Genomic DNA, 16,129 nt, shown 5'->3' on the forward strand with positions numbered 1-16,129 from the left:
TTTACATTCAGGCCTCAGGTTTTGTATGTTTGGGGAAGAAAAATGGGTCCTTTCCTGCGGGGATACAACATGCTTTGTTTTATTTAGTAAATGAATGACTCAGATTTAGCTTTTTTTTCCTCAGTGGGTGTGAAGTAGTATGTTTAGATCAGTGCTCTATTCTGGCCTCCAAATGTCGCAAAATACAAAAATCTACGCTTTTCTACTCTCTGATTTGGAGCGCCCGCTCACGCTGGTGCTGCAGAGCTCAACGCATCCTCCGCTGTGAGTTTTGGGTGAGCGCAGACGAGCGTGTCGCTCGCCTCTACAGCGCCGCGTCAGCCGCCCGCCTCTCGTCATCGCCGCGGCTCGGAAGCGCTGCTCGCGCGGACGCGAGTCTGTGAGGTGAACGCTTCTCGCGGTGTGTCCTAGCAGACGAGCTCGCGGGCCCCCGATCGAGTAGCTGGGGCGCGGTGAGGCTCTTATCCTCCCTGCCTGACTGACGCCTGCCTGCCAGTGCTGGAGCCGGTCAGGGGTGGCCCTACAGGGCCGTAGGCGGCAGTCAGCACTGGCGCGGTGACTTAACGGGATGGACCGCCCAGCAGCCCCCAAACTCTGAATGTGTTGAGGAAGTTGTTGCATTACATTACATTACATTACATTACGGGTATTTAGCAGACGCTCTTATCCAGAGCGGCTTACGCAACTTTTTACATGACATTTACATCGCATCCATTTAAACAGCTGGATATATACTGAAGCAATGCAGGTTAACTACCTCGCTCAAGGGTTCAACAGCAGTGTCCTACCTCGGACAGTTGTGTTATACAGGACTTGAATGGAGGGTGGAGACTGCCCCCCCCCCCCCCGCATATGATGATATGCAGTCATTCCTTTTTACGTGCTCCTTAGTTCCTTTATCAGCTGTACTTCCTGTCTTGATGAGACAAGATAATGACCACAATGGATTCTGGCTGTTTTCAAGCTAACAATGCAACTGAGCAAGAGGAAATAATTGTATTGTTCCCAAGTGCAGAGATTAAAATCATCAGTGGCGAATGAAAACATGAGGACACATGCACTCTTCGTTATCTGCTTGCTTTGAAGGTGCCTGCGATTGGAGTGACTGTGGATAGCGCTTTGCTATGGGTGCCAAAGGAATGTAGTATTTGCCATGCTATTATCATACCATTAACATATAATTTAATATTCAAACCCACAGCCCTGAGGGTTCGAATCCAGTGCTCTAAGCACTTGTCATTGATGCCCTTAAACACTGTTTAATCAATTGTATTTAGTCATAAAAGTCTACTTTTATTAGAAAATGGAAAAATGTTGCCTACATTTCGTTTGCGTCACTTAAGTCCTGTTGTTAACTATTAAATATTTCTAACGTTTAAACAACAGTTCCAGCTGTGTGAGTCAGGTAGCAGCAGAAATGTATGGGAAAATGGGAAGGGGGGGTGCAATCAAAAGATGGCAGTTTGGAAAAAGGATTTACCACCCTTATCTCTGTTACTTATTAGTCTGGGTGGTGGCACCCTTCAGTAATGATTGTGCCTGCTGTACAAAGTGCAATTATTCAGATGAGTGAATCGTCGCATTTATATCAAACTTTTCCGAACGCTCGAAGTGCTTTACAGTGATGTGTGGGAACTCAACTCAATGTGTAGCACCCACCTGGGTGATGCATGGCAGCCATTTTGTGCCAGAAATCTCACCACACATTAGCTAAGGTGGAGAGGGAGAGAACATTATTTAGCCGATTATTCAGATGTGAACAACGCTACTGAAGCACACAAAGCTACGCGTGTTTGGAAATGTTTAAACAGTGTACGTGTACACGCGTTATAGTACACACCAGTGCAAGCATACAGCGCGGAGGGTTTCTGCTTCTCCTTTCCTGTCAGGTTCCTTTCCCCTTCATCTATTAGATGACTCATCAGCAAGCCAGATATAGTGTAGTCTAAACACAGCACGACCCCACAGACATTAAGCTATGTGCTGGCACTCGACGGACGAAGGCTCGCAGACACACATAGCTGCAAGCTGGCCCACTTAAATCAGGATAGATACCCATCCTCTGACCTCACCTGAAGTTAGCTGCTCTATTACATGTTAATATTGGAGGTCGGTGTGATTAGAAAAGCACTGTGTCACTTCTATTTCTGCATACATCTGACGTTGCGTTTTTAGCCGTCCAATAGGGAAAATGCCGTTGGCTTTTTAAAGAACTCCTTGACCTTTTGGTCAAATCAAAATAAATTGCGGTTGGTCATGTTGGATTTGACTAGTGTGAATTTGGGTTTTGCTCAAAATGGTTAAAAATCATCTCCGCATGAATTGTATGGCCATCTGTCATGAAAATTATGAGCTATTTTCAATACTTTTATATTATTTATGACTATTGCTACCTTTGATTTATAGTGAACACTTCAACATGAACTTGTCCTGAACCGTTAGTCCCAGCTTTATTAGTCCCACAGAATTAAAATAAATTAAAATGCAAACCGTAATTAGTTAATGTTAACAACATTTTCTTAGCCTAAATACATTACATAGGTCTTGGAAGCTTATTGGCATTGTAATGCTAAGTGTTGGTACTCGTGCCCCTGGTAAGGTAATGTTAGAGTACAATATCAGTAAGTATAGCAAGCTAGCTTCTTTGCTTTCATTATGAAATATGTATCATTATGACAACTCCTTCCCTGTGGTTCAGTCTCCCTCCAGTCACCTTCATATGCTCTGTTCTTTTACAAATAGGCCTACCCCTTCACACTTATCTGTCAGTCGGCAAAATTGTGGCCAGTTGCGTCTTAAAAAGTGTCCGTGTGTGGTAAATGCTAAATGCTAAAGGGATGCACTCAAGCTATTCACTATAATAGCATTGTGTAGAACAAAACAAGATAGGCCACAAAAACTGATTCTATTTAAAGATGGGCCCCAGTGCAGTTAGATTGAACCCAGCCCTGTTTTTTTTCTCAGTTGTGTAAAATAAGCCACGGTGCCTGGGTTTTCACAATTTATTTTAACAAGCATAAATACCCAAGCATCTAATCTTATGACTCAGTGAAAGTTACTGCTTGATTCATTCTGGGGAAGTGGTTGGGTGTGTCTGAACATCCCCTTAGTTTTTATGTTTTTGGTAGAATGGACTGCTGTCTGTATCAGTGGAAAGAAATGTTTCAGTATCAACAGCAACATGCACTGTTTATAAGGGGAAAAATACTTACTGTGGGTCCTTGTTTCATCAATGACCCAAAGCACCATAAACCCAAATGAAAAGTTACTGGTAATTTTGTCTGGCCAACTGATATTTCACTCTACCACCAAATTTGGCAGTTGACACACCAGCTGTACATGCAATATTAAAATCATCTTCTCAGACTTCTAGGAAACAGGTCTTTCGTGGACTTCTCAGAATGTCCGTCCCTTCCTGGTAGAGGGGTTCTGATCACATCTTGCTGAAATTAGCAGTTGAAACACTGTTTTTTTTAAGGGGAACTTTCTCATTTGTCATTAAGCAGTTGAAACTTTGTCACACTTCTTGATAATGCAATCTGTCAAAACATGTCCTTTTGCAGTGGGTCTACCTCTTCTGTGAAAGTACCAAAATTACATTTTGACAGCCCCCTATTCTAATTTATTCTGCTCTCTATCAAAATAGAGGTCTAGTATGTGATAACTTGAAGTGGTGTAGTATTTATTCTGTTGAAATTAACGATTGATTTAATTCAATTATTCAATGACACATTAGTAAGCATTATTTGACATTTCTATATGTAGTAGAAGTCTTTATGGGTTCCTTTACTGTTTTTGCATAAACTGAATCCAAAATTCCGGTCGTTGCTTAAACTACCGGATGACAAAAATGGGATAATTATGTTGATTACCTGTAATCACTGATCAAAATGTGAAAACGCATGGGTGGCAGGTGTCATTGGGAGGCACTAATGAATTTCTACCGGCCGTGATGGTAGAAATGAAAATGAATTTCTTGTGATTCTCTGTGACAGGAACGTATTCTTAAAAATAAATGTTTGGTCTAGCGATGGGGGGGTAAAAAAATGGTTTCAGTTGTTTTGGTACTTTGGTACTGATAGGTGCAGCTCTGCTGCGAAACTTCATATTTCACAGAAAGATTTGTTGTTGGTTCCAAAGGTGTTTCACGGCAGAGTCGGTGCGTGTTTTTGTTTCTACGGACTTTGTTCCACGCTCCAGTAGGCTACCTCATAATCGGCTGTCTCTTTTTCGGCCGCAAACTCAGTTACCCAGTAACAAAAACAAACCGGTTACCAAGAACCCCCCCCCCCCCCGCGCCGCGTTGCTGGGTCAGTGTTAGTCACCGTTTAAATGAACAGCACGGACACCAACGGATAAATCATTTCACAGACTGCCCACGAAAGGCTGCATCCGTGACATACGAGCTTTCACCTTTCCCCGGGAGGAGTGCGGTCGCCGTAGGAACTTATAAGTCACCGTGTACACTGACAGAAAGAACTAAATAATGAAAACATTTGGAGCTACTGAATGCTACATTAATGTTTAAGTCTAATTCAGTGATTCATCTTTTTATAAAACGCACCTGCTTTCATTTTATTAGTGCTGACCAACGTGTTTCTTGTTGTTCTTCCTGCGTAGCACAGAAATCGTAAATGCTTCACAGTTCTGAGGGAATGGAAGCTGAAGATATGTGAAAAGTCTATGCTCTGAAATGGGTTGAAGATTTGTCCACCTGTGGATAATTTTAGTTTCTTTTTAACTGTTAAATGACTTTATATTCTTGGGACTAATACTCGTGAAAAAATAGCATACTGACCATGCTTGATATAAACTTCAAATATACTATACAAGTATTCTGAATTATGAAACGGTATACTTTAGGTATACTTCAGCATACTATTTTTTTTCCACATGGGTAGATAACCTGCATCTTAAGAATGAAGCAAAATGTTAGGCTTTTTTTTCTAGAAGCATGTTTGACAAATAAACTTGTGCAGGTCCTTAATGGGTAGCCAGTGAAGTGACACTAGCACTAGGGTAAATTTTGTTTGTTCTAGTCAAGATATAAGCAGCGGCATTCTGAACAAGCAGGAGGCTCTTTGGTGGAGTGCTCGAGCAGCAGGGCCTTGCAGTAGACTAGACTGGGTGTGACAGAATCAGAAATCTGAATTTCTCTGAATCCCCTAATGATGGGAGGAGCCTCATTCTAGCTAAGTGAAAGGAGGACATTCTAAACATGTTTAAATGGACATAAAAAGTATGATTTGCGTTGATGGCAAGTTCTTTAGCGACCATATTTGCTCAACTAGGCAACCAGTCTATTGCAAGGTAGAGTTAAAAAAAATGTATCCCTTAGGTTTTCGGGACCCAAAACCAGCATTTCAGTTTTATGTGAATTTGGAAGCAGAAAGGGTCATCCAACCCTTAATATCTACAATACATCGGGGAAAGCTGCAATGCTTCAGGTGCTTTCACTGAAATGTATAGTGTATATATTGTATGTTTTCCTCAGAAACAGCATATATAGTGAGAAAAGTAGTGATCTTAGAACTGACATTTGCATAACATCACAATTAACTGTAACCAACTCGAAGGTTCTTTATTTAATTGAACAAACCGGTTACTACCATATAAGTGTGAGCTGAACCAGGAGAGTGTCTGTCCACAAAGACCAGTACAGCCTTGGACAAGAATAGACGTGGGGTCTCAGTTTGATGACAAGAGGAGATTGATAGCAACTGTAATGAGTTTGGTTTCAGTCTGGATTTGAATTACATAGAAATTTTGACTGAAAATTTCAAAGCTTTTTCTATATTTCTTTTTGATAAAAAGGGACTAATAACATGGGTCTAAACTTTTTCCAGCCTGTTGGGAGCATGATTATGTATTTTCAGCAGTGGCTTAAATACAGACTCTTTTAGGAACTCAGGTGCACGTATGCTACATCTGGGATATAATTGTGATGGTGAAAAAATATTTGATTGTTGTACGACTGGTAGTACCTTGGAATTTTGCCTGCATTCAGTGGTGGTTGAATGTGTTTGCAGGTCCTGTACTTAACAGTCTGCAGGTCTTTGGGATTTGGTTTGGTATTTGTGTAGTCCGTGGTGTTTTTAAAGCCCTTTTAAAGGATCCTCCTGTCAGCTGTGCCCTCTGAGCATGCACGATTGGAAGCTGAACCGGGTTTCCTCAGACAGCTCACTTTGAGCTGCTCGATTATAATTATGTACCGCTAGCAAAACCAGAGCAAGGCTATCGGCGGGGAAGATGGGGAGTAGGGATCCTGCCGCTTTTGAAGGGTAGGGGTCTGGATCAGATTTTAGATTGGGGGAACGGGGACGGGGGGCAGGGTGGGCGAACGGGGGGGGACGGGGGGGGGTTCGGGGGTGGATGGCTGGGTGTTATTCTCGTCACCCTAAAAATATCAGCGGCATCGCCAAATCCCACACGCCGCGGCTTGTCCGCGACAGATATAGCCCTGGCGCGGCTTCAGAGCAGAGCAGCAGGTACTAAGAATACCGCCTCTTTGTCACCCAGCCCAGGGCTTTTAATAGCCACTGCCATTGAACCCCAGGCATTACATAAGAGAGCAGGGCAGGGGGCTGGGTGCGTGTGCGGGGTCTCTGTGCTTTCCCTCAGGGCTGGAGAGGGTACGCCATTGGCCATCCTCTGTGCCCCTGTTCTCTGTGCCCTGCAAGCACCCGCTTATTTACCATAGCAGGATTAGCATGCTGTGGGAAAAGAGTGCACTAACATTTCTCTATGCATCGGTATTGGGGAGGTAGAGCAGTTGTCTGGCAACCGGGGAGTTGTTGGTTTGAACCCCGGCCTTCTGGGTGTGTCGAAGTGTCCTTGAGCAAGACGACTATCCCCGATTGCTCCCGCCGAGCTGCTAAGTGCCTTGCATGGCTGCCTTTGGCTGTTGGTGTGTGTGTGTGTGTGTGTGTGTGTGTGTGTGTGTGTGTGTGTGTGTGTGTGTGTGTGTGTGTGTGTGTGTGTGTGTGTGTGTGTGTGTGTGTGTGTGTGTGTGTGTGTGTGTGTGTGTGTGTGTGTGTGTGTGTGTGTGTGTGTGTGTGTGTGTGTGTGTGTGTGTGTGTGTGTGTGTGTGTGTGTGTGTGTGTGTGTGTGTGTGTGTGTGTGTGTGTGTGTGTGTGTGTGTGTGTGTGTGTGTGCGTGAATGGGTGAATGAGAGGCATTCATGGTAAAGCACTTTATGCAGTAGTTGCTGGAAAATGTGCTATATAAATGCCTTTATGTCCGGTCCATTATTCCTCTGAAAATCTCTTTTGTCGTCTGTGTCCTTTGTAAACACATAGCTCTTGGTTCGCATTTCTCTCCTCCTCCGTAGTGCGTTTATATCCGTACATTTCAAAACATTTACGCCTTAAAATATGATTGAGAAGGGAAGGCGGAATAGGCAAAGTATGACAGAATAAGAGTGCAGTCAAGAAACTAAAGTGAATCATCTTAAAATGGAAAGACAGAGCGAATGATTCTCTGCAGTGCTTTCATTGGGTGCGTTGGGTTGCGTTGATGAACATGGAGCATTATAAACGCTGGAAATGAAATGAAAGGTACACTCTAGACCTTTGTCTCATTGTGCTTTCCCGTTTCGCACGTTATTTACTTTGGTGCTCACAATTTCATATCTGATGCAGTCTATAATCCATTATTATGGCTTGCATGTTATCGAAGCAATTGAAGTAAAACAGCTTTCGCAGGGGAATAATACAGTGTGATTGCATCTTTAGTTTCTCGGTACGAATGAATACAATAAGAGTAGCGCGATAAGATGAAATCTGCCGTTTTAGTAGAGTGCAGATGCCTTCCAAAATGCTCAGCATTAGACATTTGATTGGAGCTGGGTGTAATGGTCGGATGAGACTAAAATGGAGCTTTTTTTGGACAATCACACTAGTGGGGGGGGTTTGTGTTATGAAGGATGCTTACATTGAAAATGACACCTACAATGAAACATGGTGGTGGATCTTTGATGCTACGGACTGTTTTGCATCTGTTGGTCCTGGGGCTCATGATAAGGCCAATGAAATCATGATCTCCAACAAGGACCAGGACGTTTTGGCCAACAACCTTTGAACTGAAGAGGGTGGTCCAGAGCAGACTGGAAGGGTCTACAGGAATCCTCAAAGCTCCTGTATGGAAGAATGGTCAAAGCCTCAACCCCCACCAATGATTTATTCACCTCTCTCATGAAGTGCTATAGAAAATAATTCAGGATTATGCCAATGGAGGATGCTCCAAGTACTGAAAACAGGGGTGCCAGTAATGTATTGTGTATGCGAAATATAATGACCTGTAATTGACTTTTTTTTTTCTCTGACCAATTTTTGTTGGCATAAAATAATACAATTTTATTATTTGAACATACAATATAGCTTATTACCTGTGTTGTTTATTTTAACTTTTTTTTGCTTATCTTTCTCAAGAGTGGAAATAATGAAATGTATGTATACATTTTCTCTTTTTACCTTGAGGGGTAAACATTGAAATGCATCATTTTATGGTTAAACCACATGAGCCAAAGCACCCAAGTCCTTCTCTGAATCAGTATGCATTAGGCCATATCATGCTAAATTATGGAAGCATGTACACTGCTTGTATGCATAAAAATAGACTCTGGGGTCAGAATGGCCATCCAGCAAATGGAATGTCCTTATGTTAATTAGGCGGCTCGCTCGCTGGGTCCATAAAGGTGAACAAAGCTATTCTCTGTTAGCATCTTCACAGTGACGGAGGTGCAGCGGTAACTGGATGAAGTATACCATCGTCATCATCATCAGTGGACACGAATGTGCACTTGTTGAGGTTCTAATGTACAAGCTGAGTCGTCTTTGTATCAGTTTGTTGTCTTCTACAGGTGCAATAGGAACAGTTTAGGCAGTGAACTGCCCTAGCTCTTCTGCCCTAGACCAGACCATGGGCAATGCATTTTATTCCTCAGATGCACTCCCCATGGTCTGATTTGCTGTGCTCAATAGTCAACACCCTATGGAGCATCTGTTGCATCTCTGGAAATGAAACTCTGGTGCTGGAAATGGTTTAATAGCAGTTACTCTAACGGATGAATCAAACGGTGGGACAAGGCGTAGACGTATTATTTCCATCCTGTGAAAATATCAACAGTCCTTCCTAGAAGCGGTGATTCAGTCCTTCTCATCTGCCTACGGAGCCGTCTGAGACTGCCACTCGTTTCTTCGGCACTTCTGATGTTTGTTGGTCTGTGCTTCCTCGACGATGTGTGGTGTTTTTGTCTCTCTTGTTTTTGTGGACCTTGTTTAAACTTACTGCAAGTCTTCACGCCAACGGAGGAATGTATGCACCAGAGAATGGATATTAGCGTTGGTGTGTGTGTGAATATACAGGCCAGCGGCTGTTTTACTCCTTTGAAGTGAAGGAAGAGGACAGAAGACAGAAAGGGAAAGGGTGACCGACACTGGCGGGTGACGTAGCGCCGCGTTCTAAGATGGACGCCCTCTCGCTCGGGGGGCTGATTGCTCTCACTGGCGCTCTTATCAGTGTGGCTCACGCTCATCTGAATCCAAGATTAACCACTGCCCACCGGCAACGCCCCCCCCCCCCCCCCCCCCATCCAAGCCCCTCCCAGCCCTCCCCACCCCCTTCCTGCCCACCCCACCCCTCAGGTCTCCTGCTTCCTCGCGTGTTGCCCCCGTGCTCGTGGCAGGTTGCTCAAGCTCTGACACATTTCAGAAACCACACAAGAATGACGCGGTATTATTCCTCCCTTTTCCTGAATTGCTGGAAATGATGTGAAGTTCGTCGCATATGCGCAGTATGACTCGCATAGACAATAGCTGATAGCAAATTCTAATAATTGAGAGCCGTTTCCTGTGTCTGTGTGCTTTATTTGATGGCCTTGTGTTACATTGCTGGTAATAGCCATTAAAAATGAACGCAGCAGGTATTTGTATGCAATATTTCTAGGCCCACTCACATATTCTGTTGTTTGTCTCCGTGGTTCACACGCATGTAGGCTATGCGTGCACAGCTTTTGCTATAACTAAAATAAAAAAACTGATGATATATTTGAGTAATTTATTATTAATATGAGAACGGTACTCTCATATTAATCAGTGTGTTGTGTTTTTGTCTTGATCGTAATAAGTAAAAAGCGTGTGATTTCCCTACACAAAGTTTTGCCTTGTAAATAAGTTGAATGGAGCACATTGAGGAACTGAGGAAGTTAAAGACATGGCTGATGCACCCATTATTCCAGCAAACTTAGCGGTGAATTTCATCATGAGCAATATTATTGTTTGGTTTCTGTGCTGTTTTTACATCTGTGTTTTTTGTTTTACATGGTGATTTTTTTTACATTTATTATCAGTTGATTTACGAATACAGAAGAAGCCAGTGGATTTAAAAACCAGCGCCACTGCATTGTACAGAAGGCCCGGAATAATTGAGTTGACTATAGAGCCGACTTAACAACAACAGTGCTATTCTTAAGGCCGTTGGTGAGCTGTCAGAGGGCCTTTTGTGACAGTCGTTCCTTGAAGGAGAGGACAATCTTGGAGCTGAAAACCTGTTTTTTATGGTCATGGCTTCATAAGGACCATTGAAACGTCAACTGCCAAGCAACTGTTTCCAGAAAAAAAAAAACTTTGAAGTTGACTTCAAAAATGGCAGCGAAACAGGAACCTATATATTATTTAAGATCCTATGGGTATGATTACACAATGATAAGGCTTTTTGTTGCTCATTCTCCTTGATATTTTGTCTTTTAATGATATGGGTGGTTAGGATGAGTCTTTCATCTGTCTGCTAACAAAAGATGCAGCCAGCAGGGAGACATTTGGCATGAGTTAAAAGATTTATTCATGAAACTTCATTTTTAAATGACTGCGAACATTACAGAACACAATTAAATTTAAAGCTAGTTGTCAGGGGGGCTGGTTTTCTCAGTTCTGTTTATATTTAATAATCTTTAAGTTTCCTTTATGTACTTTTTTTTTTTTTTACTTGTTTGATGTTCACAGCTTGAAGTATTTCAAAATATTTGATATCTTCCTGTTATTGAGCCCATGAGATCATTACCGTTCCAAACATTTCCCATGTTCGTATTGAAGGAGTGGGAACTAGGTTCGCTGATCATTTTAAAGGCTTTGTCCGACTTGTAATGCGTTTTCTAAATTATTTAAATTGCCGTACAATTGCTCAGAAATAGAAGGTGCCATACAGAGTGGTTTCAACTAGTGTAAATGGCATTTATCGCTAACTGCCCTATCCATAAAACCCATGGCTTAACCCTCCTGCTGTTCTCAGGAGCAAAAATAACCCTGTTCTGAGTTTACCAGCAGTGAAATCCCCAAAAAATTGTATTTTATTTTAATTTCATGACTGTTCTGGAGTTATTTTTTTTTAAAGTGGTACACCATCAGGATACAAAGGTTGTCTTATGAGTCTTTTTATCCCTGCAGTTATCAAACCATAAGTCAGTCATAATCAATGTTAAGCACCACATGTGCATTGCAGCAAAAATCTATTATATGTGTTTTTTAGTAGAAATTAGTGGCGTAGACTCTCAGATATTACAGTCTCTCTGGACTGTGCAGTAGGAATATGGCTATTCACCTATTCATTTATGAGTGACAAGTTGTTTCTACATGACAAATATTGATTTAGGGTTTAAAGTTTAAAGAGGCTTTATCACAGGGGGGTCTAGCAAAGGTGGGTCATATTTGACCCGGTGGACACTGGGCACACGCGTAAATATGAAGGCAGCAGGAGGGTTAAATAGACCGCGTGCAAAGTGTAACCACACATTGTAGCTGTCTAGTGTGCAGTTTTTCATCCATCGCCTGTCTCTGTGATATAGCCTAACACCAGCTCTGTGATCATTGATCCTTTCACCGCTTGCATGTTTCCCCCGGTTAATCCCGACAGTTGTAATCGGCTTCGATTTACTGGGTTTGAAACAATATCCCGTAATCTCTCTAGGGGAAGAAGGGTGGGGGGGGTGGGCGGGGGGTCGTGTGAGGAAGTCTGCCGCTCGCGATGAAAGGGCACCAGCGATCAGATGCCGTCCGTTCCAGGAGCCGTGGCCTGGTCCAGATGTTCCTCGAAGAGGCCGGCGAACAGTGTCCACTGGCAACGTTCTCAGGCGAGACTCGTTACGAACGGCTAGCCCACGAGGTCACACATGCGCCCGTTGCTTTTTTTTTCTGGCGGATAACGGAAGTTTAACAGCCTTTTTTTATCGCTGGATATCCACAGTAATGTTACCTCGTAACATTTGAAGAAGCAGTTCGAGTTTGTATTATGGAAGAATTAAAATGTGTATTGTAGATTCTTGTGGCAGTGGAGGACCACTGGAAGTCGTAGAGAAGAAGATGGTGAGATACTGCAGCCTTGAGTGTAGGAAGCATGAAGACTGTAAAGCCACACGTTTTGTTTCTGAGTTAGCTTATCAGATTGAGATTGTACTTCCACTTCCTGTGTGGGTCTTTTCATGCACAGTCAAGTTATTTTATTTTATTTTATTTTTATTTTTTATTTTTTAATCTTTATAGAAAATTCTGATCAATAAAGGCCTATTTGAGGTAAACCCGGAAATATCTCTTATGATTTGTATGTGTATTTGCTGAGGAAACGTATTTCACAGAGACCATGATTGAGTTTGATCCATCATGTCTGCAATACTTACATATCCATGCACTCTCTAGTGCAGTACTCATTGATTAATGGAATTTGTATCTGACTCTGAAAGTCCTGAATGATTTCTCACGCTGTTCTGCTCTGCCACAGCCAGCATACGGCCTGTTTGCCCTACACTTAACAGGCTTTGTATAGCTTTTCCAGCAAAGCTGAGCCAGTTTTTATTCAAATTCGCACTTAATCGGAGATTGTGGAATTTGACCATTCATTCTGCTCAAGATGGTGGACTGCGCCGTATTACTTATCTAAAAACACCTTTAACCTGTTGGGAAAGGACACTGCTGCGATTTCAGAAAGGGAGCAAATGTTCCTCTGGTCTGTTTGAGATTCTGGAGCCGTTTTACAGTAAAGGCCGTAAATTCTGTGGGAAACGTGTGCACCACCCGTGCTGCTCACTCCCTGGCTAGCCTATTTTATTTTTTATATATATATACAGCTGATTGCTCCAGGGGTTTGGAAAAATAAATAAATCTGTATGAATTTATGGTGCACCCACTCAGCAGTTATAAGAAAAACTGGATTTATATTGCGATCACTATAAGCCTTGGGTAGAGGAGTACTGCAAGACCAGGGCCCCACAGAGACCGCATTCATTCATTCATTCATTCATTCATTCATTCATTCATCCATCCATCCATTCATCCATTCATCCATTCATCCATTCATTCATTCTCATCTGGAGTGACTTACATGGCCATCATGGAATAATGACCAAGGGACAGGTTAGCAAGTACCATTCCTGTGATAAGGCATCAGACTTGCCAGTTGTGAGGAGACAAGCGCATAGCCAAGCAGGCGCTCACACGGTCCTTAAGATTGTCCTTTAAAACTGACTCTGCTACAGCACTGGATAAGAGCACACCCGGTGTATTGCCCTACCAACCAGGGTGTTTTCTGTTCAATGATTTGGTTGCAAAACCCTGCTTACCATAAACTCCCTCCCTTGGCTTTGTTTTATGGGCAGTTGTGCATTGCATCATGGGACTCCCAGCTACAGTCGGGTGTTATAACGGTCCTTATTCTGTCCATCCCGCAGGGTAACTGCATACACAACCTCATCAGAACAGCTCACAGCTGTTGTCAGTGCATGTGGGTCGTTCAAATCTCTGAAGTGTTCATAACTATGAGAGTCAAGTCATCATGCACCAATTTTAGGAATCCTTTTTTGCAATTGTAACTTACTTATTTTTTAAACAGTTACTCATAATTTTGAAGGTATAAATATTAGTTTAATAACCAGTAATTTATCAGGTGGTAAACTAGATCCCATTGATAAATAATGTGTGCTTCCATATGGGCAGCCTGCTTCTCTTTTATCTTAGGCCTCTTATACCAGCTGTTTGGTTTTGCTCTGTCCCTTCTTTATATAAAACGCTGTTTATGCTTTAGCCATACTGCTAAAAGCTGTCTCTTGTCTAATTTTGACCATACACCCCCACCCCTCGATAACTTGCCCCCAGTAACTCACAGGTTTGAATCAGTTGCTTGTGGAATTGACTCCTCATTTACTGTGATGTTCCATATGGAGGTGTGGGTGTAGTGTAATTAGCATATGCATGCAGCATAAGAATAACCTGTCTGTAGGAGACAACTGTTGGTGAGAAAAAAGACAATGTATCCCATTTATCCTAAGCTCTGAAAAAGAACATATCATAAACTGTAAATACGTGGAGAAGCCATAAAGAAAGAATGTATGCATGTCTATATTTGAGGAAATGACAGGTAAAGTTGACCAAGAAAAAATGAGCCAAATCCAAGATGAGCTGAACTTGGGGTTTTTCTTGATGTGCCTTAGAAGACCGGATTTTGTCAGTGGAAACTGTGACAGGTTTTATCAGTGGAAATTTTGATTAACGTCTGTTTAATTTTCACCTTTTTTGCAGAAGTGATAATAACAAAGACGATCCGTGTTCTGAAATAAGGGGCTTGATGAGGACCTATTTGTGTTGTGTGACTCGTAGATTCATATCCTGCTCGGTTGATTGGTCAGTCCGTAACTGCTGACGTTCTGCTGTGCGCTTCAAAAGGCCACTGTGTGAAGCTAGTTATCAGTGCAAGCTGGCAGGATTGTGTTGTTGCCAAATGAGGCCATGGGACTGACTCTGTGGAAACGTTCACAGGTGTAAGGTGATAGGGTGGAACTTCCACAAAAGCAGCACAACTGGTCCCGTTTGTAGAAAAGCACATCCACAGGGCTACAGCCTGACAAATCGTAGCAAGTACAGCACTTTATACCTCTGTGTTCTCCTAAGTTTAGGTTTCCTATCTTTCCTATTTAGTCCTGCTCCTGGTTTTTTTTTTTTTCCTCCTCTCAGTCTATTTTGAGTTTGAGGATCAGCTCGCAATTGGTTGCTTTGGCCCATTAGGCCTGATACAAGTGAGAGAGGCTGCCCCTGGCAGCCATATCCAGGTTATTTAGGCAGTAGATTATGGCTCAGCCGCAGTGATGAAACGCTAATCTCGGGGAATACCCGTCGTGGGGGATCGTGGCCGGGTCACTGGGTTAAGCCGGATTTGCTGGTCGTGCGTTGTGCGCAGGATGCTGAAAACCGCGTGTCCAGTCCGCTTCACACACTGTCTTATTCATTTCTGCTTCACAAAATCATCCTGTTAATCTTGTGATGGCAAAATCTGAACTGAGTATTATGCTGTATGATGGAGGGAGCTGTTAAAGCCCATAGATTTTACAACAGTCTGGTTTGTGGGTCGTTGCTGTGTATCAGAATGAAAATGATGTTATGTATGAGAGTAGTTTTGTTTGTACAATATTGGCATGGATCATCTCTAGGCTGTTGGAAGCATACTGCTTGCCTTTGTGTTTGTTTATTCATTTATTCTTTTTCTACTTCCACCTGTTTTTATTCTGAGGTGCGCAACATGCTAAATTAATGCAGATGAAAGTTCTATACCAGGGAATTTGTTGTTTCCTTTTTCTTTTTTTCTTACCCAGCTCGACTTGATTGGTTTGAGAATCCCACAATTAAATTTTCAAAACGCTACCTCCCCATGTCTGAGATGATTTTCCTCCCCCGCCCCTTGCAGGTGGTTCCACCCCAACATCACCGGGATCGAGGCGGAGCAGCTGCTCCTCACGCGGGGCGTCCACGGAAACTTTCTGGCCCGGCCGAGCAAGAGCAACCCGGGGGACTTCACTCTCTCAGTCAGGTACAGTGGCTCTCTTTAGCGCCGCCCTGGTGGAATTTCAGACAACCTCTCTGTCTGGCGCTGGAATGGGCCGGGCTGTTTGTGCCAGAGTCGTGCCAACAGCCCAAAAATCGACCGACCTGCCAACCCATATGAGCTCATTTTCTCTTCATTTACATCCCAGTTGAAAGGGAAAGTTGTGTAACTAAGGTCCAGATCTTCAAATTTTGGTAACACTTATATTGAGGTCCTGTTAATTTATCATGAACAAAATGGCTTACTTTTTTTAACATTACCGACATTAATA

At 42.8% G+C, this 16,129-nt stretch overlaps 1 protein-coding gene across 2 annotated transcripts in view; it reads left to right on the forward strand.

Annotated features, from left to right (window-relative positions):
• Positions 1-16,129, forward strand: part of LOC118211692 (tyrosine-protein phosphatase non-receptor type 11-like) — a 42,387-nt gene that overhangs the window by 3,428 nt on the left and 22,830 nt on the right. Inside the window, exons 1-2 of one of the 2 annotated variants that reach the window (XM_035389099.1) lie at positions 9,685-9,732; positions 15,721-15,843. In XM_035389099.1, coding sequence (XP_035244990.1) covers positions 9,725-9,732; positions 15,721-15,843 — 131 coding nt within the window. In that variant the 5' untranslated portion in view covers positions 9,685-9,724. Of the gene's footprint in view, positions 1-9,684; positions 9,733-15,720; positions 15,844-16,129 lie in introns of those variants that run through there. The other variant, XM_035389098.1, reaches the window with a different exon arrangement.

The sequence above is a fragment of the Anguilla anguilla genome, chromosome 13 (assembly GCF_013347855.1).
Source record: "Anguilla anguilla isolate fAngAng1 chromosome 13, fAngAng1.pri, whole genome shotgun sequence".
NCBI lineage: Eukaryota > Metazoa > Chordata > Actinopteri > Anguilliformes > Anguillidae > Anguilla > Anguilla anguilla.